Genomic DNA, 21,121 nt, shown 5'->3' on the forward strand with positions numbered 1-21,121 from the left:
AGGAAGAGAACGTTCTTCGATGACGTATGACCCCTCTCTGGGTCTACTATACCTTAACCACTTATAGAAAAAGGACTAAACTTGAAAATTGAAAAATAAAACAAGTGTAAAAATTCATTCATCAATGGGATATTTTCACTAAATACCGTAATAAATATGTGGAATATTTAAAGTTTCTTTTTCAGATTCTGACCATTGTACTAAAAATATGTATTTTTAAAATTATCATTCATAATTATTGATTTTAAAAACTATCTAAAACCGCACATCCCGAAACGGTTCCAACTGTCTACAACGTCATTATGGCATAGAAAACGCCTATGTCTGGTAAAACGGCAGTCACTAACGTCGCGTCGCCCGGAATTCGAATTCACGAATAAAAACATAAAAATAAAATAAAAATATCTATATTTTCGTTTTTTTTTAGAATAAAAAAAAAACAATGAAAATACTTTATTGTTTTATCTACTAACTGTACCTTTTAAAACACACACTATGTTAACAAAAATGATTTGTGATGTGTATAAAGGAATATTAAAGACATAAGTATTATAACAAAAGATTTGTGTGATGTTCCAAGTCAAGGAAAACATAGTGACACAGCAAATAGCGAGCATACGTTCATAACCATTTTTTTAATGCAAATAGCCTACTTACGTCTATGATTAGGCTGTTTTTATTAGTTTGTTTGTAAATAAACACGTAAGTGGATATTTACAGAGCAAAATTACCTTCACGTTGAATAATAGTTTCATCAACATTTTTATACACATTGTTATAATAAATATGTCATGATAATTTCGATTGGATTGAACCTTGAAAGACAGTGAAAAAAATCATCTGTTTTTTAATTTTCGCCAAATCGTCATTTGGGCCGTCTAGTAGCCAACTTAAAAAAAAAAAATCTGTTTTTTACTGAGGATTGAACCTTTCTCCACAGGTTGGGAAGGACCGAAATTTATTTCGTATATTAAATGCCTTATTTTTTATTTATTATATTATAGAAACAAACGGTACAAGATTTACAGAGTTGAAACAATATACAGGAATAAGATAATTCATGTTGTGTACCTATGATATGTTTCCTTGTAATGTCTGCTAAGTATGTTTATTCCTTAATTACTATTAATTATTAATTGGTAGTTTATAGGCGTGTGTGTGACGTGTGTAATGTATGTATGAGTGTTCGTGTGTGCGTGTGTGTGTTTTATTGAATAGTTTAAATTATTGACATGATGCCACGTTTGAATTTGGGCAGTGAATCCGAAAAAATGTCAATGTTAGAGTTAAGACAAATATTATTTAGAGTATGAAGAGCTCAGTTAATTGTCGAATTAGATGCTGCATTTGTTTTATAATTTAGCGTGTGGAATAGCACTGTATGTCGTGTACGTCTCAAAGGTATGTTAAAGTTAATAAGGGACAGAAATTCAGTACAGTCAATGTCATTGTTTAAAATTCTGTGTATAAATATTGAGTCAGCTACTGCTCGTCTTCGCTGCAAAGTTTCAAATGTACACTCAAAATTATTGTTGAATCTGTAGGTAATATATTTTATAAATTTGTTTTGGATACGTTCTATACTATCTATGTAAAGTTTAATGTCATCTAATTTCAGAGAAAAGTGTTTATTACTGCGTGTGTATTAATATTTAAGTTCTTAGAAAGCTTATTTAAGATCTGTTACTATCCAATCACTGTGAAACCGGCCCACGATTAAATGATAACAGAACTTTCACAGACAAATTTTATGATTTGTTAAAATTCTGTGAAATAATCCGTCATTAATGCATTTATTGTATATAATTAGCGTCATATTCCTATTTATTTCTATAACCTTCAGAGAATTAACTTTTTCCATCTAACAAAAATAAATATTTTTTACGAATTAATCAACATGTGTAATTTAAAAAAAAAAATATGTAAACATTATCATTCTAACGCAGCTTCAGTATGCATTGTACATAATATATAGTTTTGTATTGGTGATCGACGAACCGGTGGATGCAATCTGTTAGACATAAATTGATAATAGTTTGTGGAGTCTATAGTTACTAATAAGATAGATCATATTTATTGTAGAAATACATTATATATTTGTATAGCGCCGTTTAGGTTAGTTTTCACAAAAACGGCGCTACACAAATCAACCAAATATAATAATAATTATAATTATTGCATCAGCATCCGATTTATTACGACGGCTTGATTAATTATTTTATTCTTGATATCTTCATCTCTAGATGACTTGCCCCAGATTCAGCTACTTTACAAGTGAGGCTTGAGCTCAAACAGCTGTGTTTCTCATATATTTTAACGATGAGTTTAATTTGCCCCGATCTTATGATAGTTACTATCATCTTAAATATTTAATGCTTCAAATTTTATTCTTAAAAAAATAATAAACTTTTGGTACAGTAAAGATTTTTTTACAGATGTAAACACTTTGGCTCCCCCCACGCTTTAACATTGTATCTACTTTACTTTAAAAAAAGTAACTTAGAAAGTTATTGTATCATATGATATATTGATCAAGAAGTGCCAAAAACCATTTTAATTTTATTTCTTTATGCGAATTCCGCACAATATCCCAACGGCTCCCAAAAGTCTGGAGCCAGTGAGACTATGGTATCTTCAATTGGAGTGTGTTGTGAGGTTGAAGGTTGTAGGGGGAAGGTGATGGTGGAGAGGATTGTGAGGAAGTGTCTATTGGCTATTCAGATGTGGTCACCAAACACGGCTAAAGCCATTTCAAGAAAACGCTTCAATTCTGAACAGTGGTCGTAACAGCTCGATACTGAAAGTATCTACCACTCTGAAACGGGCCACTAGCATACTATATACTGTTTTAAATGAATAAATTGGAATAAATGAAATTCATCAATGAAAATTTACCTTCCCACGCCGGGGTTCGAACCCGCGACCTTCGGATTGCTAGTAGCCTTATTCCCCGACCACGGAGGCTGTCACCTGGCACCATTACCAGTTACCTACATTTCGATCAGTATTCAAGAGCTAATTAGCAAGAATATAATATAATTACAAAATCATTAATTTCTTTTAACTTATAACTTAAAACTGATTAGTAGGTATTCCATTTAAAATATTACCTCCCACCTTTTGCAGTGTCAGATCAATTTTATCATAATCGTATCATATCGTAATTAACATATCGTGATGGTTATTGCCTCGAAGAATGCAAATTCCTTTCGTGAGTGCTTACAAGCATCCAATTTAAAATTCTAACTCTTAACATAGTAATGAATTAATTTTTATGTAAGACTACACCATGTTATTTAATATTTACAAACACATCACGCGACTACCAATTTAGGTACACGGTTTACTATATCTGCAACCAGTTTGATTAATAATTTATGCTATAAAGAGCTACGGAGTTGTTAACCTGCAATTTTTATTCTTCGGCTGCATTATAATCACTTTGTTTTTGTTTACGTTTTTGCAATCTGCGAACAAGAATTGGTTCGAAGCGCGAGAGAAAGGAGAGTCGTTAATTTCACTATCGTTGGGACTGAAAAAAACAGAAACAAAACAAAACACACCAACACCGGCCAACCTATACGTAATCGAGCATGTGGAAGTCAGAAAGAGATGAAAGGCGTGTGTGACGCGTAACGGTAGAACCTTATTCTCTGACGGAAATACTGTAACAAAACAACTGTGCTGTTTAAAGCGTGTATTTAACTGTTTTTGCCCCAGCCTTTCTACCATTTGTATGTTTCATGTGCGATGAAGTGCGATTGAAACCAATGCCATTATTCTTACAACTATTTAAGTTAGTTAATAAATACGAATATTTTATTCGAGTTTTGAAAAAAAAGCTGTAAAAACCTTTTTGCAGCAAATTGAATCGAATACTTTAAATTATTGGTTATTGACCGTTTTTTTCAACTCGGTTAATATCTGCTAGCTACCCACGTATTATTTCGTTATGAGTAGGTGTCGCTAATAGTGAATTTATTAACGCCATAATATTTAGTTCCAGTACTGATAGAAAGCGTTATATTTAACGAATGAACCGTTTTTTTCTATCACGGTTTAAAACTATTAACGGTTTGTGTACTTGACGTAACAGTGTGACAGATTTAAATGGACTATTGTTAGTCAATTTAAAAAAAGTGAGAGATGCATCTCATTTTCGCAATACACTAAAAATATGTGTAAATTCAGTTTCACCATAGACAAACAAATTTCATCTTTCAACTTCGTATACAAAACGTTTATCAAATATAATAGGCTTTTAGCCCTTCAAAATAACACGACGTCATGTTAGAGAGTACACGAATTTTTGAACCACTAATTTATACACCTTACGCATTTTTATATTAGATAAACACAGCATGAATAAGTACTTTTGTTTATATTTTCAAACCTCAGCACATCCTGTGGCTTTTAAAATCGCTGTAAAATGTGAAACAATACCAAACCGCGAAACAAAAACAAACTTAAAACACAAACATTAATACCGTGTATGGAATTCAAATTCCTAGTATAATACATTACAATTACACAACCGTATAAGCCAATAATGAATTCAAAATATACCAACGTTGAGACGAGAATAGGATGAGCTCATCACAACAGAACTCATGACTGTAGAGTGTAGATTGTTAAAAACTTTGAACTTTTTAAAGTAACATCGAACGCTGAACACTGGACATATCTCTTCAAGGGCAGATATATCACTGTTATTATTATAAACCGATGCAAACTAACAGACAGTTGACGTAATATAATATAGCGAAATGCTTCATGGCTTAATGAATGTTAAAGATTTGGTTAAATAACTAAATACTGTGGTTATATTAAAGACAACACAGAACCAATGCGTTGCCTTTTCACTGTATGTAAAGTGTAAAGTCAACTTGAGTCACTGGTGTAGGACCGCCCGAGTGGGGTGACCAGGTGTTGAGATTGGCACGATTATTGTAACACATTATTCAAATTTACCAGTACCTAAAATAGGCAATGGTAATTTTAGGTGGCGAAGTTGTAGGCCGAAAGTGGAGGTAGAAGCCTTCTAGTATTTATTTATAGTTCTACGAAATGTGTCTGTACTATTTATACATGTACATGTTTTCAACTTTTAGAAAGGTAACAAGCTGTAAAAAGGAAAAAAAATAAATTTGGGGAGGGTACAAAAATCAGATAGTGTTTGAGTTGTGATGTTTTAAACTGAAATACAGGTTCAATTGAGAATTGATTTAAAATGGGTATAAATACCCTTTATTCATTTTAATGTTTATGAAATTAATAATATACACTTACAATGGAATTGTAATTTTATCAAGTACAACACACGTTAACATGTTTATGTTATAAACATTTAAGATATACCCCGTTTTTTCCAAACGTATGGTCTATGTCCATATCCATGTGACGTTATTTTTTTATCAAATTTATAGGCGCCTTGGTTGTGTGCATATCGCGGTAGATACCAATAATATTACTGATTATTTCAATCGGTGGAAACGTTTTTATCTAACTGTTCTACCTGATAAAAATACCATTCCCTGTTTAATAACAAACATTGGAAATCAATTGATTTCCTGTTTAGGGAGGTGTGTCAAACAGGTTTACAAAAATGACATATTTTCAAGTAAAAACACGTTTTACACCATGTGTAGCTTATCTGTAAGAAGAGAGCAAGAAAATTGACAAAAAACTTTTCAAATTTATATTTTCCTATCTATCAATTTTCGGATCAAATTTTATTATGTCTCTGAATAAAATACATCACTCTTCATCCTTAAAAACAAAATTTTCTTCCAAAACACATTTGTCGGGAATCCAAAATAATCTCTATTTTAAAGGATTTAAAATAGAGATCAATGAATTACCGAAGCTAAAAGCTATGCTGCTTTTCGTGGGTTACGCGTTATGCTTAAATACGACAAAGGATAAGTTTTAGATGTATTGTAAAGTGTCCTTAATGTAATACAAATAAGTTAAATAGGTTTATACTAGATATAAAAAAATGTAATTTTATAACTAAATAAAAAACATTAAAAAAATATGTTATGTAAATTAAATTGTATTTTTAATTTCCCTTTTTTCACATTCACTCAGGATCTTGTGTAAAAAAGGAAAAATTCGATTGGACTTAACATTTATAAATTTCCCTATTCATATACCAGCCGAGCATGTGAAAATAGTTTTATAAAATAAGAAATTAATAAATCTAAATATTCTCTTTCCTGTATCCTTCCCCTCCCCACTCACTACCTTCAGCCTAACAGTATACCTCCATTGGAGATGCCATAGTCTCACTGGCTCCAGACGACTGGGAGCAGTTGGAATTCTTGTGCAGAATTCATATAAAAAAAACTTTAAAACCAAAACTAAATCTGTTAATATAATCCAGTTTACAATGTTTTTTTAGCATTCCGCCATTATGTTAGAGTAATTAAAATATTAATGTAATAATGATTTTATTTTTATGTAAGTTGTGGTCCCCTCACGATCAGCGCAATGTGCAACTGAAACTTGTTTGATGATAGGCAAATCAGTTGTCACCAATAATCTGTGGGGAAAATAAATTGATTGTGTTCAATGTTTACGATTGACAAACGGGGGACACTGGCGTATGTAATTTGTACGTGGTACCGCAAGTGGGACACTTGTATAGAATACGCGTTAGCCACCAAAGTTGTTGAAGGATGTCAGATTTATTTATTAATTTGTGATGTTTTCATTATACGTTTCTCGACCAACATAATAATGGGTTTAGAAATCACTTTCATCACTTGAAACTATGTATATATATATTATATAAATTACAATCTAACAGATTTTTGGAAGAATTTCAAGTGCCTCCATTTATAGATCTGTACATTAAAAATTCAACAATTAAAGTACCAATATTAAACTGAACATCGTACTCGCCAACTATAATTTGCCATGCCCACAATTAAAATCTTTATTGGCACAAAATTATTCTACCTACCTAGGAAGAACTTTTTTTAATCGACTACCGGAAAAAATTAGAAGCATTAATGACAAAATCAAAACTTTGAACACAGTGAAAAAATATTTTAAAGACAATTTTATAAAAAAACTGTTTCCACATTAATTGATCTTGAAAATAAATCAAATCTCTTTCATTTCCCATAAATGACAATTTCTTCTCCAAAAACAAAAATAATATTATATTGTCTTTATTCATATTTAAATTATTTTAGATATATTATAGTTACCTACATTTATATCGTATTTAACAAATATGTAACACAATTATATTTTAACTTTCTACTTAATACATCTCAACATACATGTACTTATTTTATTATTAATTACTTATAAATAACTACAATAATGTATTTTACACTCTTCCAACCACAAGCTAAAGCTTCCATGGAAGAGTAGCATTCAAATGTCACAGTATGTAAAAACACAATATAAATACTATTAATAACTAATAACCTTATTTATTAAAAAAATATATATTTATATAACTTCAAAAGTTCACAGGAGCGACCAGAACAAAATTGTAATAGTGTAACTTGTTTTACTACTTCTTTTTACTCTCCTCAAACTACGAGATTGCTGGCTCTTAAAAAATAAATTAATAGATTTCCTGATAAACTTTTAGTAAAATACCAATGAATTATCACGATGACGGAATACGTGTTCATAATGATTGATAATGAGTGGATTACCAATAATTCGAAGAGATTCTTGTTTAAAAAGTTTGTCAGTCTTCTAAACTATTTTCCCATCAACTAGTTACCAACATACAAAAATAACACCCTGGGGTCGTGAGTTATCGGCTGCCTTAAATCCTCCATCACGATGCAAGCTACATTTTCCGCTTACTATGATGATAGTACGAGATGTTCAAATCTCGTCAGGTTATTCGTAACCCGTTAGTCTGTCTTAAAAGAAGATTTCGAATATCATTACAGTATTTATTATAACGAAGAGGACATTTTCTAGCACCGTTTCTTATCTAGGAGCTGTATTTTGTAAATATTTACTTTGTTTAACATTATCTTGCCCTAAATACATATGTTGTTCAACTGTTCAATCAGACCAGAAAAACAATCTATTTTTAAATAGTTCTCTTTGTAAAATATATTCGATACAGTCAATTAATAAATTCATTTGACAGATTTAGGATACAGATAAACGAACTTTGACGTGATGGAAAGTTTCGTGTTTTCTTTCATTCGACTATTTTTAACTGATTTCGAAATAAACCTAACTTCTCATTCGGATATACATCTTACAGCCTATCTAATAGGATATTTAATGATACATTTAAATGTTCGCTTCACATGAAGTCTGCGCCACCATAATTTATATTAAATTTATTGACATGCACATCAAAGAAAATACTCTTTGCGTGTCAATTTGATGTAGGAGGTAATGTCATCGACATGACATTAAAATGTGAAAATATACGTGTGGTAAAAATACATGTAAAAATTCACCCATTTTTACGTTGAACCAAAGGTGACAATAACTTATTCCAGTTAGAAAAGCTCTGTTTTCGGGATTCAAATTAACGGAATATTTTTCATAGTTAATTCCGTAAAAGAGTATGGTAATGGCAATTGGGCAATGTTATGCCCAATTGGGGTAAGTTGTGAGAATTAAGATAGTAGGAAAGAAAAGGAGAGGAAGATGAAGGTTGGGAGTGTCCTGACTATCCGTATTGGTCACTAAACACAGCTATAGCTATTAATTAAAATTTATTTTTTTAATGGTGTTCTTTCACCAGGGTGATACTGAAAGTATCTACAACGATCAAATACATTCAAATTGATAGACTAGCTAATCAGAGAAAGGAGAACAAACCGATACTGTTTGATTCAACAAATGAATCTGACAGTATACAGGCAACTCGCAGTCATTGAAAATAAAATCTTCTTACGAATTACAAGTCATTTTTACAATTGCGGGCAAATTGCTGGCTGCGTTAAAAACTTAGCAACAAATCCCAAATCGGGTAAACTTCGGGCTTGTTTCCAAAAGTGAATATTTTGCTACACTATATAGTTGGACACTTTTACAAATTTGTTATAATTTACTCACCTCACTCATTTTTACCGTTGCTGCAGATTTCATGTTAGGGCAAGTCTATCAATTAAATGTCTATGACCACGATGAACCAAAGGCGACATAAAATTTTACACCATGTGAAGTGGTTTAGTGTTAGTGGTTAGTGTTAGTGGTTTCACCAATCTTGAAAAATTCATCATATTTCAAAGTTAATATTCATTTTCTGTGAAAGTTCTATTCAAGTTCCATGAAACAACTGGCCGCGGTTATTTATTTATTCTGGGGTTAACAGGATCGAGTGAACGGATTTTAAAGATTGAACACAATGCTTTGGTTCAACATGTTATATGTGAGTGAATTTGTGGAATATGTAGGTAATAATTGTTGTCAAATTGTAAAGAAGAAGTTAAGCTGTTTAACCGTGTGTGAATAAAATAATTATTATCTAGCTAATCTTGCGTAGATACTTATTATTTTTTCTTTCCGCCTTGGGCGCCTATTAAACAAGAACTAGGTATTATACAACATGTTATCTGTGTGGCTATGCGAGATATTTCATTCAAACAGACACACGTTTAATAATATATGTTTAACATAACATAGTATTGTAAATATATAACAAAGTAATTATCTTTAGTTAATATAATAATCCCTGACGAAGCTTGAGATAAGCGAAATCCGGTTGGCTGTCATTATTATTTCAAATAAAAAGTGGTATATTACGAAGTGTGTTTTTTCATTTAATATATAATGTCACACCCCAAAGTGTTTGCTTCCTTCGAAAATAGGTCACACATTTACTTCACACGTGAGGATTATCTATTGATGAAATAACAAACATTATTACCATACTGGGATCTCTTACATATTAACCTGTGTAACATTTTTTTAATTTCATGTACGGAGTTGTTCAATTTTTTCCAAAAAAACCAATGATTTTATTTTTTCAAACTTTCTTCACACAGATAGATACCATAATATTGAAAATTAAAATGCCTATAAGAAAGTCCAAATAAACATCAAGATTTGACATTTGAATAGAAGAATCTTTGCTGGATAATTAACACGATCACCATCTTGAAACGGAAACGGAACGTACAAATAAATTTACGTACAGACGAAATGGCGAACTTAAATTGGACTTCGCTACTACGTTTAATCAATAAAACTATTGTATATATTAAATAACATACTTGTCATGATACTAGAATATTAAAAATTGATAATCTGCTTCAAATTTGTAACATAATCATTAATTTACTTTACAGATACCAAGTCTTGGATCATCAGGAAAGACAGATTACATTTCTTTACAGTTACCAAGTCTTGAATCATCAGGCAAGACAGATTACATTTCTTTACAGTTACCAAGTCTTGGATCATCAGGCAAGACAGATTACATTTCTTTACAGATACCAAGTCTTGGATCATCAACCAAGACAGATTAATTTACTTTACAGATACCAAGACTTGGATCATCAACAAAGAAAGATTAATTAACTTTACAGATACCAAGTCTTGGATCATCAACCAAGACAGATTAATTTACTTTACAGTTACCAAGTCTTGGATCATCAGGCAAGACAGATTACATTTCTTTACAGTTACCAAGTCTTGGATCATCAGGCAAGACAGATTACATTTCTTTACAGATACCAAGTCTTGGATCATCAACCAAGACAGATTAATTTACTTTACAGATACCAAGACTTGGATCATCAACCAAGAAAGATTAATTAACTTTACAGATTCCTAGTCTTGGATCATCAGGCAATATAGATTAAATTACATTTTAGATACCAAGTCTTGGATCATCAACCAAGACAGATTATTTTACTTTACAGATACCTAGTCTTGGATCATCAACCAAGACAGATTAATTTACTTTACAGCTACCAAGTTTTGGTTCATCAGCCAAGACAGATTAAATTACATTTTAGATACCAAGTCTTGGTTCATCAACCAAGACAGATTAATTTACTTTACAGATACCTAGTCTCGAATCATCAACTAAGACAGATCTAACATCAAAGATTTTATTCTAACCAATTTATAAGTACGCAATGGTACGATTCTGTTTGTTTTTTTAAATTCAAACTTAATGTTGTAATGGTATCTGTATTTATGCTATAAACTGCTGTAAACTGTTATAAAATGAGCCTGATCTCAACAAAGGAGTTCCTATTGAGACAGGCAAAATATATCACCCATGTTATGGAATTACTAGAGATGAAACTAAAAAAAAATATCTAGCAATGTTTTCATGAATACGAATTTTCGTCGTGGTTCAGAGAGTAAAAAATGAAAACATTTCAATTGCCTTTATTAGTTTCGCTACTTGAAAGAAAGTTACTAAGCCTAGTAGTTCAGTAATTTTAGTCACTTTTTTGGCTATCATTACGTGAGTGGCAATTTTTTCACCGGATTACCAGTCTATCGTAAAAAGACGTGTAGAATTTTGGTAGCAGTATATGTAGGCACTTTTCACTGTGCGTCTATCGAGTCGTTTTATGTCACACACGAATGCTTTTCAAGAAGAAATGTTTGTTAATTCAGGTGAAGACGGACATTTCTATTGTATGTATTTGGTATCATTTAGCACAACACGATAATTTCGTGTTTGATTTTCATTGTCAGCTAATCTACTTTCACATTGCGATATTATGGGATATTAAGTTAATGACTTTAAATAAGAATTTGTTAAAGGTGCTTGGGTGTGCATAATTTGTAGGAATGTTTATAATTTTTTAATAATGTGTACATATTTTTGAATAATCATTTGCAATTTTTGAAATCAATGGAGAACAGGTCGCACAGAGAAAAGTCACTGATAAAATATTGGCAATTTATTAAAAATCTCTTTAAATTATTTTTATTCCTGTTAAAAATGGGACTGCAGGCGGATTGATTCAACGAATAAATTGACAGATTTCTTAATACACTATCAGTAAACCACATATATGTTATGGCGATGTCGGTGTCGGTACACGTGTTCATAAAAATTCTAATATTTTCGAATTTTTTCATTAAATTATAATAACGGGGTAAACGCAGCTGCATGAACACATGTTATGATATATTATGAAAATACTAATAGTTTATTAGGTAATGGCCTGCTATCAACTTTTTAATAGGATTTTAATAAATCTGCAATACTCGTTTTTCTCCACGCGGTGGAGTATAATGACAAACAAACCGCTGAAAACACTGTCCTGACCACAGACAGGAATTAATAGACGAGAAGATAATGGCGAGGGGTAAAATCAACTGTTGAAGAACGAAGGGAGTAAGGCTGACTGTGATTCGTCAATAAATCAATCTGACAGTAAATAGGCATCTCGCATTATAATATCACCATTTACTTCTTAAGAGTAAAATCTGTTTTTGAATGAATAGACATTTTTACATGGGAGCGCAAATTACTCGCCACGTTATGAACAAATTTGCGAAGTCCAAATTCGGCAAAATAAATTTCTTCTATTTTCAGAGTCGAATATTTCGTTTAAGTATTTAGTTAAGACACTTTTATAAATGTTCATAATTTACTTCCCAGCAACCAACCAGCTTTGTGTTTCGCGTCCAGACGTTTCTCGATGTGATAGTATATGTTTCTAAAACTGATATATATTATACGATGTGAATATGCTTAAAATAAAGTAAAATAATGCTTATATATGGAATGTAATACGACAATTGGGTTTATTCTCTTTTTCAAATCTATTTTTACAAGTTTTCATAGTACAAGTCAACATTTTGCCGTGTTATTTCGTAAAATGAACCGATGATGCCTCGACCATAGTTCGCACAAGAATGATGACGTCACGTTTTCAAATTTCACTTGAGGCCATACGCGAGCACAGCCGGCTCCAATGGAACCGGTATGGGGAGTGGGGATAATACGCTTTTAATCACTTAGGGCAGGTCTACTAATATTCATATGTCTATGGTCCTGACGTTGAAAAATTCCTCCTATAATACCTTACTAGACTATTTGTTTCTTTTATATTGATTTTAAATTAATAACATCAACTTACCCCATCGCTCGATGAAAGAAATATAATATGTCCATACTGACAAAATTACGCAATTTACATATATTTCCTTGAGATTTGGAGTACGTAATTACTACGAAAACGTCATATTTGACATTTGTTGCTGCTAGCGCCTCGATGACTAAAAAGGGAACTATTATGCGGCTTACCAAGGCTTAAGCGGTCGATTTAGCCCGCTTAAATTTTTGCTAGGAATGTCGCACACAGCGAAGATACACCGAGCCTTAGTCGTTTTTCTTAAAAAGATGGATAATTTTTATCGATTGTTACTTTAAACGATACGCCGCCTCTTCGGAGCGCTTCATAAGGTTCATATTTTTTTAATATTCAAGTAGCTGATTAAATTTTTTATGAAAAAATCCGCCAGAGGGCCTACCTATAATATTTCTAACTGCCTTAAATACGTGTTTCAAAAAATTGATCTTCTAGCTAACGTTGGTTTGAACTTGCCAGAACACAAATTTGCTCCGTGCAGACAACAAAAGGCTAAATGCAATGTATCTTCCGATCTTTCAACTGCGAGACAATGCATTTTCTTTTTGATAAAGAATATGTTTGTTTGGGCGATCAATGCGAATTTTTTATTTTTTTATTTATTCACATTTAAACCCGCTAAACTACTTGTGTAGTTTGTCAGCAGGGACATAGAGACAACATTTATACACTCATAAGATACAATTTGAACGGTACATAATTACATAAATTGGTTACATTGCAGAAAAGTTTAAATAGCAGCATAAAAGCCTTATATAATAAGCAAGTAAAAATAAATGTATGAACAAATTAGTATTATCAACATAAAACATAAAAGCCTTATAAAATAAGCAAGTAAAAATAAATGTATGAACAAATTAGTATTATCAACAAGTACATCAATAGTTTCATAAATAGAGGTAGGTAGTCAGGTATTACAAAATAATTGTTTTTCCATTTTCTAAGAATATGAATTCCATTTCAGGGGCATCAGTATAGATCATTATTATCCAATAACCATTTCCTTAGATTATATTTAACATTAGCAGTATACATGTTATTATTTTTAATTGTCATTGGTAATAAGTTAAACATTTTGGGTACTATATAGTTTAAAGTTCTTTCACCATATTTATTAGTACATTTCGGAACTACCAGTCCTTCATTTTGAGTGAATCTTGTGTTATGTTTATGGCAAACTCTTTCCCTATACAATGAATCAGACAATATAACATGTTGACTTACAATATTATAAAACAATAATCCTCTGACAGGTAAAATATTCAGAGACTTGTATATTAATTTAATGTTACTTCTGTGTTGATTGTCATATTTATGGATTAACAATTTTATAATGGAGTTTTGTAATGTTTGTATATAGCTTATATTAGTTTTACAAGAATGTCCCCAAGAAGTAATTCCATAACGTATAGTGGATTCAGCCAGAGATAAGTAGATTAACTTTAAAGTACTTATAGGCACGAAATATTTTATTTTATAAATCCTACCCACAATAGCTCGTAGACGTTTACAAACATTAGCAATTTGTACATCCCATTTCATTAATGCAAAATCTTACAAAATCACGTGTTTTTGGTTTAAAATTTTGATCGCTTGGAAATATTATAGACGCTGTAATGAAATATTGCAAGTAGAACGCATTTTCGCCTTGGAAATAATCGAGTATATTTTTGATAAATTTTTCATGAGCCTTGTGTCTGTGTCCAAGTGTCTGACCTATAATAACTGTGTTGAAGTTCAAAATCTCCTACTTGTGAATCACTTTTCGAATATAATTTCATTGTATAATGTGGCAAATTAAGTTCTTTACAAAATAATCGGAAAGCATTTTCATATTTGTGCCTGAATTTTATAATATTAAATTAAACGTGCATTTTGGCGATGTTTTTTTAATGAATTAACACGGTGAGGTATAACGAATTTGTAAATAAAAAATTACCTCATGCCGTCTACCGAAAGACTTATCGTATCGACGTAAAGACCAGTGTTGCCAAGTTAGCATAATATATGCTAAATTTGGCATAATTACTCCATGTTTAGCATAACTATTATGCCTTTAGCATATAGCATATTTATTTGGCTTATTTTTACAGAATCATGAAAATAATAAAAGCCAATTTTTTAACTAACAAAAATGATATCGATTGAAAAACTGGTGTCTCAATGGAGAAACATAGTTCACATTAAATGGGAATCCTTGACTTCCACTGTAGAGTTTTGGAATGAAGTCATACAATATAAAGATGCAGCTAATAATAACCCCTTCGGTGATTTATGTCAGTTTGCAATGTCTATTTTAACATTGCCGCATTCAAATGCGGACATTAACGTGTATTTAGCCAAATGAGTCTGGTCAAAACAAAACTCCGAAATCTTTTGGCGGTGAGAACCCTAAAGCCATTTTGTACGTAAGATTTGGCCTAAAGAAAGCAGGAAAGCGCTGTTATTCTCACACTGTTCCTGACGAAGTACTACGCTGCATTAGAACCAAAGAAAGTTACGACTCCGTCTCTCAGCCTTCCACATCAGCTGCTGTTAATGAAGAAGAAGAAGATGAAGATATTGATATTTTATTTCACTAATTTTATTTCTAAGTTAAATTTATGTTGGCTTTTTTTTGGCATTTTTTAAAGTAATTTAGCATTTTTCTGGCATATTTTTCCCATCACTCTATTTCTCAATAAATACTTAGTTAAATTTATGTTGGCTTTTTTTGGCTTTTTTAAAAGGAATTTAGCATATTTCTGGCATATTTTTCCCATCACTCTAGCATATTTTGAAGTAGTTGAGTTGGCAACACTGGTAAAGACGTATCAGTTAGTATACGCCCGGATTTGACGGCGAACGGACGTGTCTCTGATTGAACGATGCTTTGCTCGGCAAAAAAGATCCTTTCCGGATATCAATAAACCGTTAGGCTAAAGATAACTAGAGTTTCAATTGAATTTTTATGATCCCTTTCTAACAACAAAATCGTCACTGTCTAGATAATACTTGATCAATGCATTACACTCATTATTAATTATTATACACATAGCACGCAGAAAGTTCAGAGAATAATTTTCATAAATAAACCATTTTTATTCAACTTCATTTTAAGCAAATATTTTTTTAACTGTTTTGTAATCCCATCGATAACATTCTGTTGTTTATAACAACGACCTACGTGCTGCCGGTAAATTTTATTCTTCTTTCACTGTTGAAAAAGTCTGACTTACTAAATCACACATAAATTCATTATATTTTCAATAAGTGTGAATCAATAAACCGAAAGAAAGTGCGTAACATTTACAATTCAAAGCATAATTCATGATAACATTGAGTTGTTCATGAATTAAACATTTAATTGGATTTTATTAAATAATAATAACCTCCGAGATTAAAACAAATCTTCATTAAAAAGATTATTTTTTAGAGGGCTTACATTAATAATGCTGGCTAAACCTTATGAGATACATCAAAATATTGTACTACAGAATTGTATATCTTAAAAAGGCCTACAGAAAAGTCCAGGGTGGTATATGTCTATCTTGTATGGATAACCCTCAGCATCACTGGGTACACGTCAGCTAGTCAGATTCAGCCTGCATATGTTTCTCGCAAAACTCGAAAAGCAGTCCACCGATATCGCTGAAAATTTCCAAGATTGTTCTGATGGAGTGTTTAGAGAGTTCTTTGAATGGCAGATGAAGTCAGGGACGCCCGAGGAATATACAGGATGTCCGGAAACTCGTAGTACAAGCGGGAAACTGGTGAATCTACATCACATTTGGAGTCGATTTTGTAGTATATTTTTTTTTATTTGAGCTTTCGTTATCGAGTTTGAAGTTGATTTTTTTTTTTTTTTTTTTTTTTAATCAAATTCTTATAAATTATTACTGAAGATCAAAGTACCCAACTAATTAAAACTATTTGAAAGTAAAACAAATGAAGAAACTCGGATTTGAAGCATTATTTTGAAATCACCCTTCATTTAAACCGGTGTAATCATAAAATATTTCTGCTCTGCAGGGTTAAAACATCTGTTATTCAACCCTAAACACCAGAAAAAACTTTAACCCTAAAATAGCCGAAAAATATATTTTTTTGGTTTTTTTTTTTTTTTTGAAAATGCTCAAATCAAAAAACTTTATGTTTTTTTGGGTTCCCCATGTGGTGTAGATTCTCCAGTTTCCCGCTTGTACTACGAGTTTCCGGACACCGTGTATAGGTGCAGATATATAGTTAACGGAATATATCTGCACAGGAATGAGATACAGACTGGAATTAAAGTCGATTTAATGTAGTTCTTTAACAGTAACATTGTAGTATACAGTAGCGAATGGTGGAAGAAATCGGACACGCCCGAGAAAAACCTTAGCAATAGTTAAGCATTGCGGGTTCCTCTAGTAGATTATAAGAACCTAACATACTAATCTGTTTTATTATAAATTTCCAATATCGCTAAATCAGCTAATTTCCCCATAATGTGGATCGGTCGGGAAGAGCAATAAATTGTTAGTGGGTGTTGAATATATATATATATAGTAGTTGTACAAAAAAAAGCACAGTGCAGTACCTACGCGGTAAAAAAAACTACAACGCAATAGACTTTGCGTGGGTATTACAGTGGTTATTATAACATTTCTATGGTTTAAGAAGAAAGCGTAAAATGAAGGTGTACGTTTTCTTTGAAGATAAAAGATATGAAATCAAAGAATATAGTCAGATTACACACTCGAGTTGTTTTAGTAATCTATATACTGCTGCTGCAGTTGCATTCCAACGATCCGACGCATAGAATAGAGCAAAACACAAGAAGTGCATTTTGGGCGTGTTTCGTGTTCTTAATACAAGCCAAATTTAGCCTTTAGATTGGATTTTTATGACTGTCTTTTACCATGATAATGAAATTCAAATAGGAAAAAATTCAAATTCAAATGGTAATACTCAATTTCAGACAAGTATATAAGAGAGGTTAGTGGCACATTTGTCTCCATTCGAATTTATATGGAAAGCACTTCTAATTTTCTTCTTCATTCTGTGTATAAAAAGAAAATATAAAAAAACGATAACTGAAATCAAAACAAGAAATAACATAAAATATGACTTTTTGTGGAAGTTATCAACCAAACATAAAAAAATATTGTACCTACTGTTTTAGAAAGAAGAAGTTTTATAAAAGCATATAAATATGGTGCAGTCAAAAAAAAACAAAGGCATGAATGTATGGCATTGTACAAATCACAATCGATGTAATTAGATACTACTACAGAGGACTGTTTACTTATAAGAAGAAAATATATACATTTCTGTGTATTTTAGCAAAGATTTGATTTATTTTTTATAATAATTAAAGTTTCGACCCAACACGATCTCTATGAATAAAAGGTTGTAATTGTAAAAGTGAAAAAGTAAATTTTTAATTTTAGGTGCAATAAAATGAATATGTTTTTGGGCTAATCTGGTTTTGCAATGGGGTACTGCTTATACACAAGTGCCATGTCTTAGAACGATTTGATTTTTTGTGAAACTATCTGATAGTTGGGTACAGTTAAAATTCTTTTATAATGTTCGCGGATGCTGAGTATGATATTTCTGGATTGAAATACGAATATTTTTTCTGTACCTAAGTATGTTATAAAAACAATAACTAAATCTAGGTAGGTACTATTTTTTAATCCACACTGGTAACTCGATTCGACTCGATTAGGTACATTTGTAAAATTAATATACATTTCATTTACAATTGAATGTAACCATGTAGGCTGCATATCAGTTTCTTTGGCTAATTTTACATTTTCTAATATTCATAAATATTTTTAAATACATAGTACACAAGTTCAAATGTACACAAGACTGTGTGGGAATGCACCTTATACTATTATTAGTTGGTGTTTATAAAAACTGTTCACATAAGATTTCTTTTAATTTATGAAACACTAATTTTATTATTTTCATACTTTTGTTACAAAAAAAAAATATTCTTCATGTTTCTATATACACTTATCTTTCCTCAGTTAGGTAATACTTTTTGCTATAATTTTACCTTTTTCATTTCAGTTTTAAAAAATAATCTACAGTAATCTGCTACTATCCTGCTGACAAACTACATAAGTAGTTTAGCGGGTTTAAATGTGAATAAATAAAAAAATAAATAAATAAAAATAACCATTGAGTTATACGAGTATATAAATAGAGTTTCCATTCTTTCAGTATGAAATATTGTTCCCTTGCGGGAAGCAGGATGGGGGGGCGGTGTGGCTGCTGTCGATGTCGCCCGAATCCTTCCGACCGCGACACGACTACTGATTAAGGTAAAACCCTACTTTCCGATGAAAGCTTATACCATTATTAAGTTATCATTGATATTAACTCCTCACTCCCTTCCTAAGCACCAGCTTCTATTAACAATAATATCATGGGACAGAGCCATTTAGATACTCGGTTGTATCTAGATTAGATGCAGTTGGCAATACTTTCTCAAAAATTTAGTTTCAAGAAGGCTATAATAATATACGTCATAAATAAATATTAATGTAAGCTTTTATTATTATTTTGCATGTGTTCTATTTTATAATTTCTTTAACAAAATTTTACTGCTTTAATAATGTTTCACGAAATCATTATATACGTACAGGTGTACAGAATAAATAGAATTTTATATAAAATTTTACGGAGTTGAAAACCGTTATTCATCTAAGAAATTCGGTATGTGGCTGAGTTGGTATCGCGTTTGGGTCCCGCCAAGACGTAGTGTGCTCAATTCCTCGGCTGGCTAAGTCCTCTATCACAACACAAAAAATATTTTTCGCTTACTGTGGTGGTAGTGGGAAATTTTCAAATATCGTCAGGTTATTCGCAACTCGGGAATGTTTGTCTTTCTATATATACTAACACAATAATTTCTCCCATTTTAATTTTTTAGCTCATCGGGATTGCTCTAGATAAAAATAAAAATTTAAAATAAAAACAATTATTTTGTTTTTTTTTGGCGATGGAGAATATCCGCCCCCAGTTTTGAGCCTGAAGACAAAAAATGTTTTTTTATTTAAAATCATCGTGAATTCATTATTCCACGATTAGTAAAGTGTTCAGATTAAGATATTACAGCTTGTGATGGAATCAGAGGTAAAAGAAAGAGCATCTGACTGAATCATCGAAGTATGAAAAAAGAAATCAGGAAAAACACTCCGTCGAATCAATTGTACTGTTGAAATTTTGGCGAATTACTTCGAGGCGAGTTGGTAATCTCGTAATTTCTGTTGAAATAATAATTATTGTTGGTAACGTGTCCCAAAATTTCAGTAACATTTTAAATCTTCGTGTTTATGATAACGGTTGTACGTGCGTTTGATTTTTCACCACAGAGAAGACATAACCACACAACAACATCTCTATTAAAACATCGACCAACTAACTCTCAAATCTCATTCAATTTCAATCTCATAAAAATTTGAAATTCCCTTTTGTTATCGGGAATAAATTAAGGCAAATTTTGAAAGCGTAAATTAACCCACTTCCCGACATCCGATCGAGCTGAAACTCGGCAGATATACTCGTTGCCGATGACAGTGGATTCTATCAACTTTTGAAATTGGATGATGTTATCAACATTTACAACAATAAATATACGAACATCTCGGTACCATCCAATTGATATATACGTATTTCTATTAATATAAAAAAATGTCGGTACTACCCGATCGGCATTTGGCTAAGTTGTTAGCGCAGTTGACTCCAGTCCATGGGGAGGAATGTTCAATTCCTAGTCTAACCAACACCATATATATATATATAAGATTTTTAAAAGATAAGTTCACAGCAGTTAGTGCCAGTCACTGGGAAGGAAGGTTAAATCCTTATTCAAAACAAAAAGAAGAAAAGAAAGTATTCTTAGATTCATCTATTAAAAAAAACTTGTTTTTTTACATGTTGATTTTTTCTGAAGTTGAACATATCTAATTATCTTTAAAAATATAAATACTCATCCAAAAGCCAGTATATTTTGAAGATTCTGATAGTTAACACACCGAATTATTATAATAAACATCGTTCCATTCTTTACATTT

The 21,121-nt window shown here is 31.5% G+C and overlaps 1 protein-coding gene across 2 annotated transcripts in view; it reads right to left on the reverse strand.

The window, feature by feature from the left end:
• LOC149423770 (endothelin-converting enzyme 1-like) overlaps positions 1–21,121 on the reverse strand; it is a 101,074-nt gene that overhangs the window by 49,006 nt on the left and 30,947 nt on the right. The window contains exon 1 of one of the 2 annotated variants that reach the window (XM_089632109.1): positions 4,571–4,859. The exons of the other annotated variant lie outside the window; for it this stretch is intronic. Within the exon in view, the coding sequence (XP_089488235.1) occupies positions 4,571–4,612 (42 nt within the window). The 5' untranslated portion in view covers positions 4,613–4,859. Of the gene's footprint in view, positions 1–4,570; positions 4,860–21,121 lie in introns of those variants that run through there. 2 annotated transcript variants of the gene reach the window in all.

Source organism: Hesperophylax consimilis, chromosome 5 (assembly GCF_061612785.1).
Source record: "Hesperophylax consimilis isolate HC1 chromosome 5, BYU_Hcon_1.0, whole genome shotgun sequence".
NCBI lineage: Eukaryota > Metazoa > Arthropoda > Insecta > Trichoptera > Limnephilidae > Hesperophylax > Hesperophylax consimilis.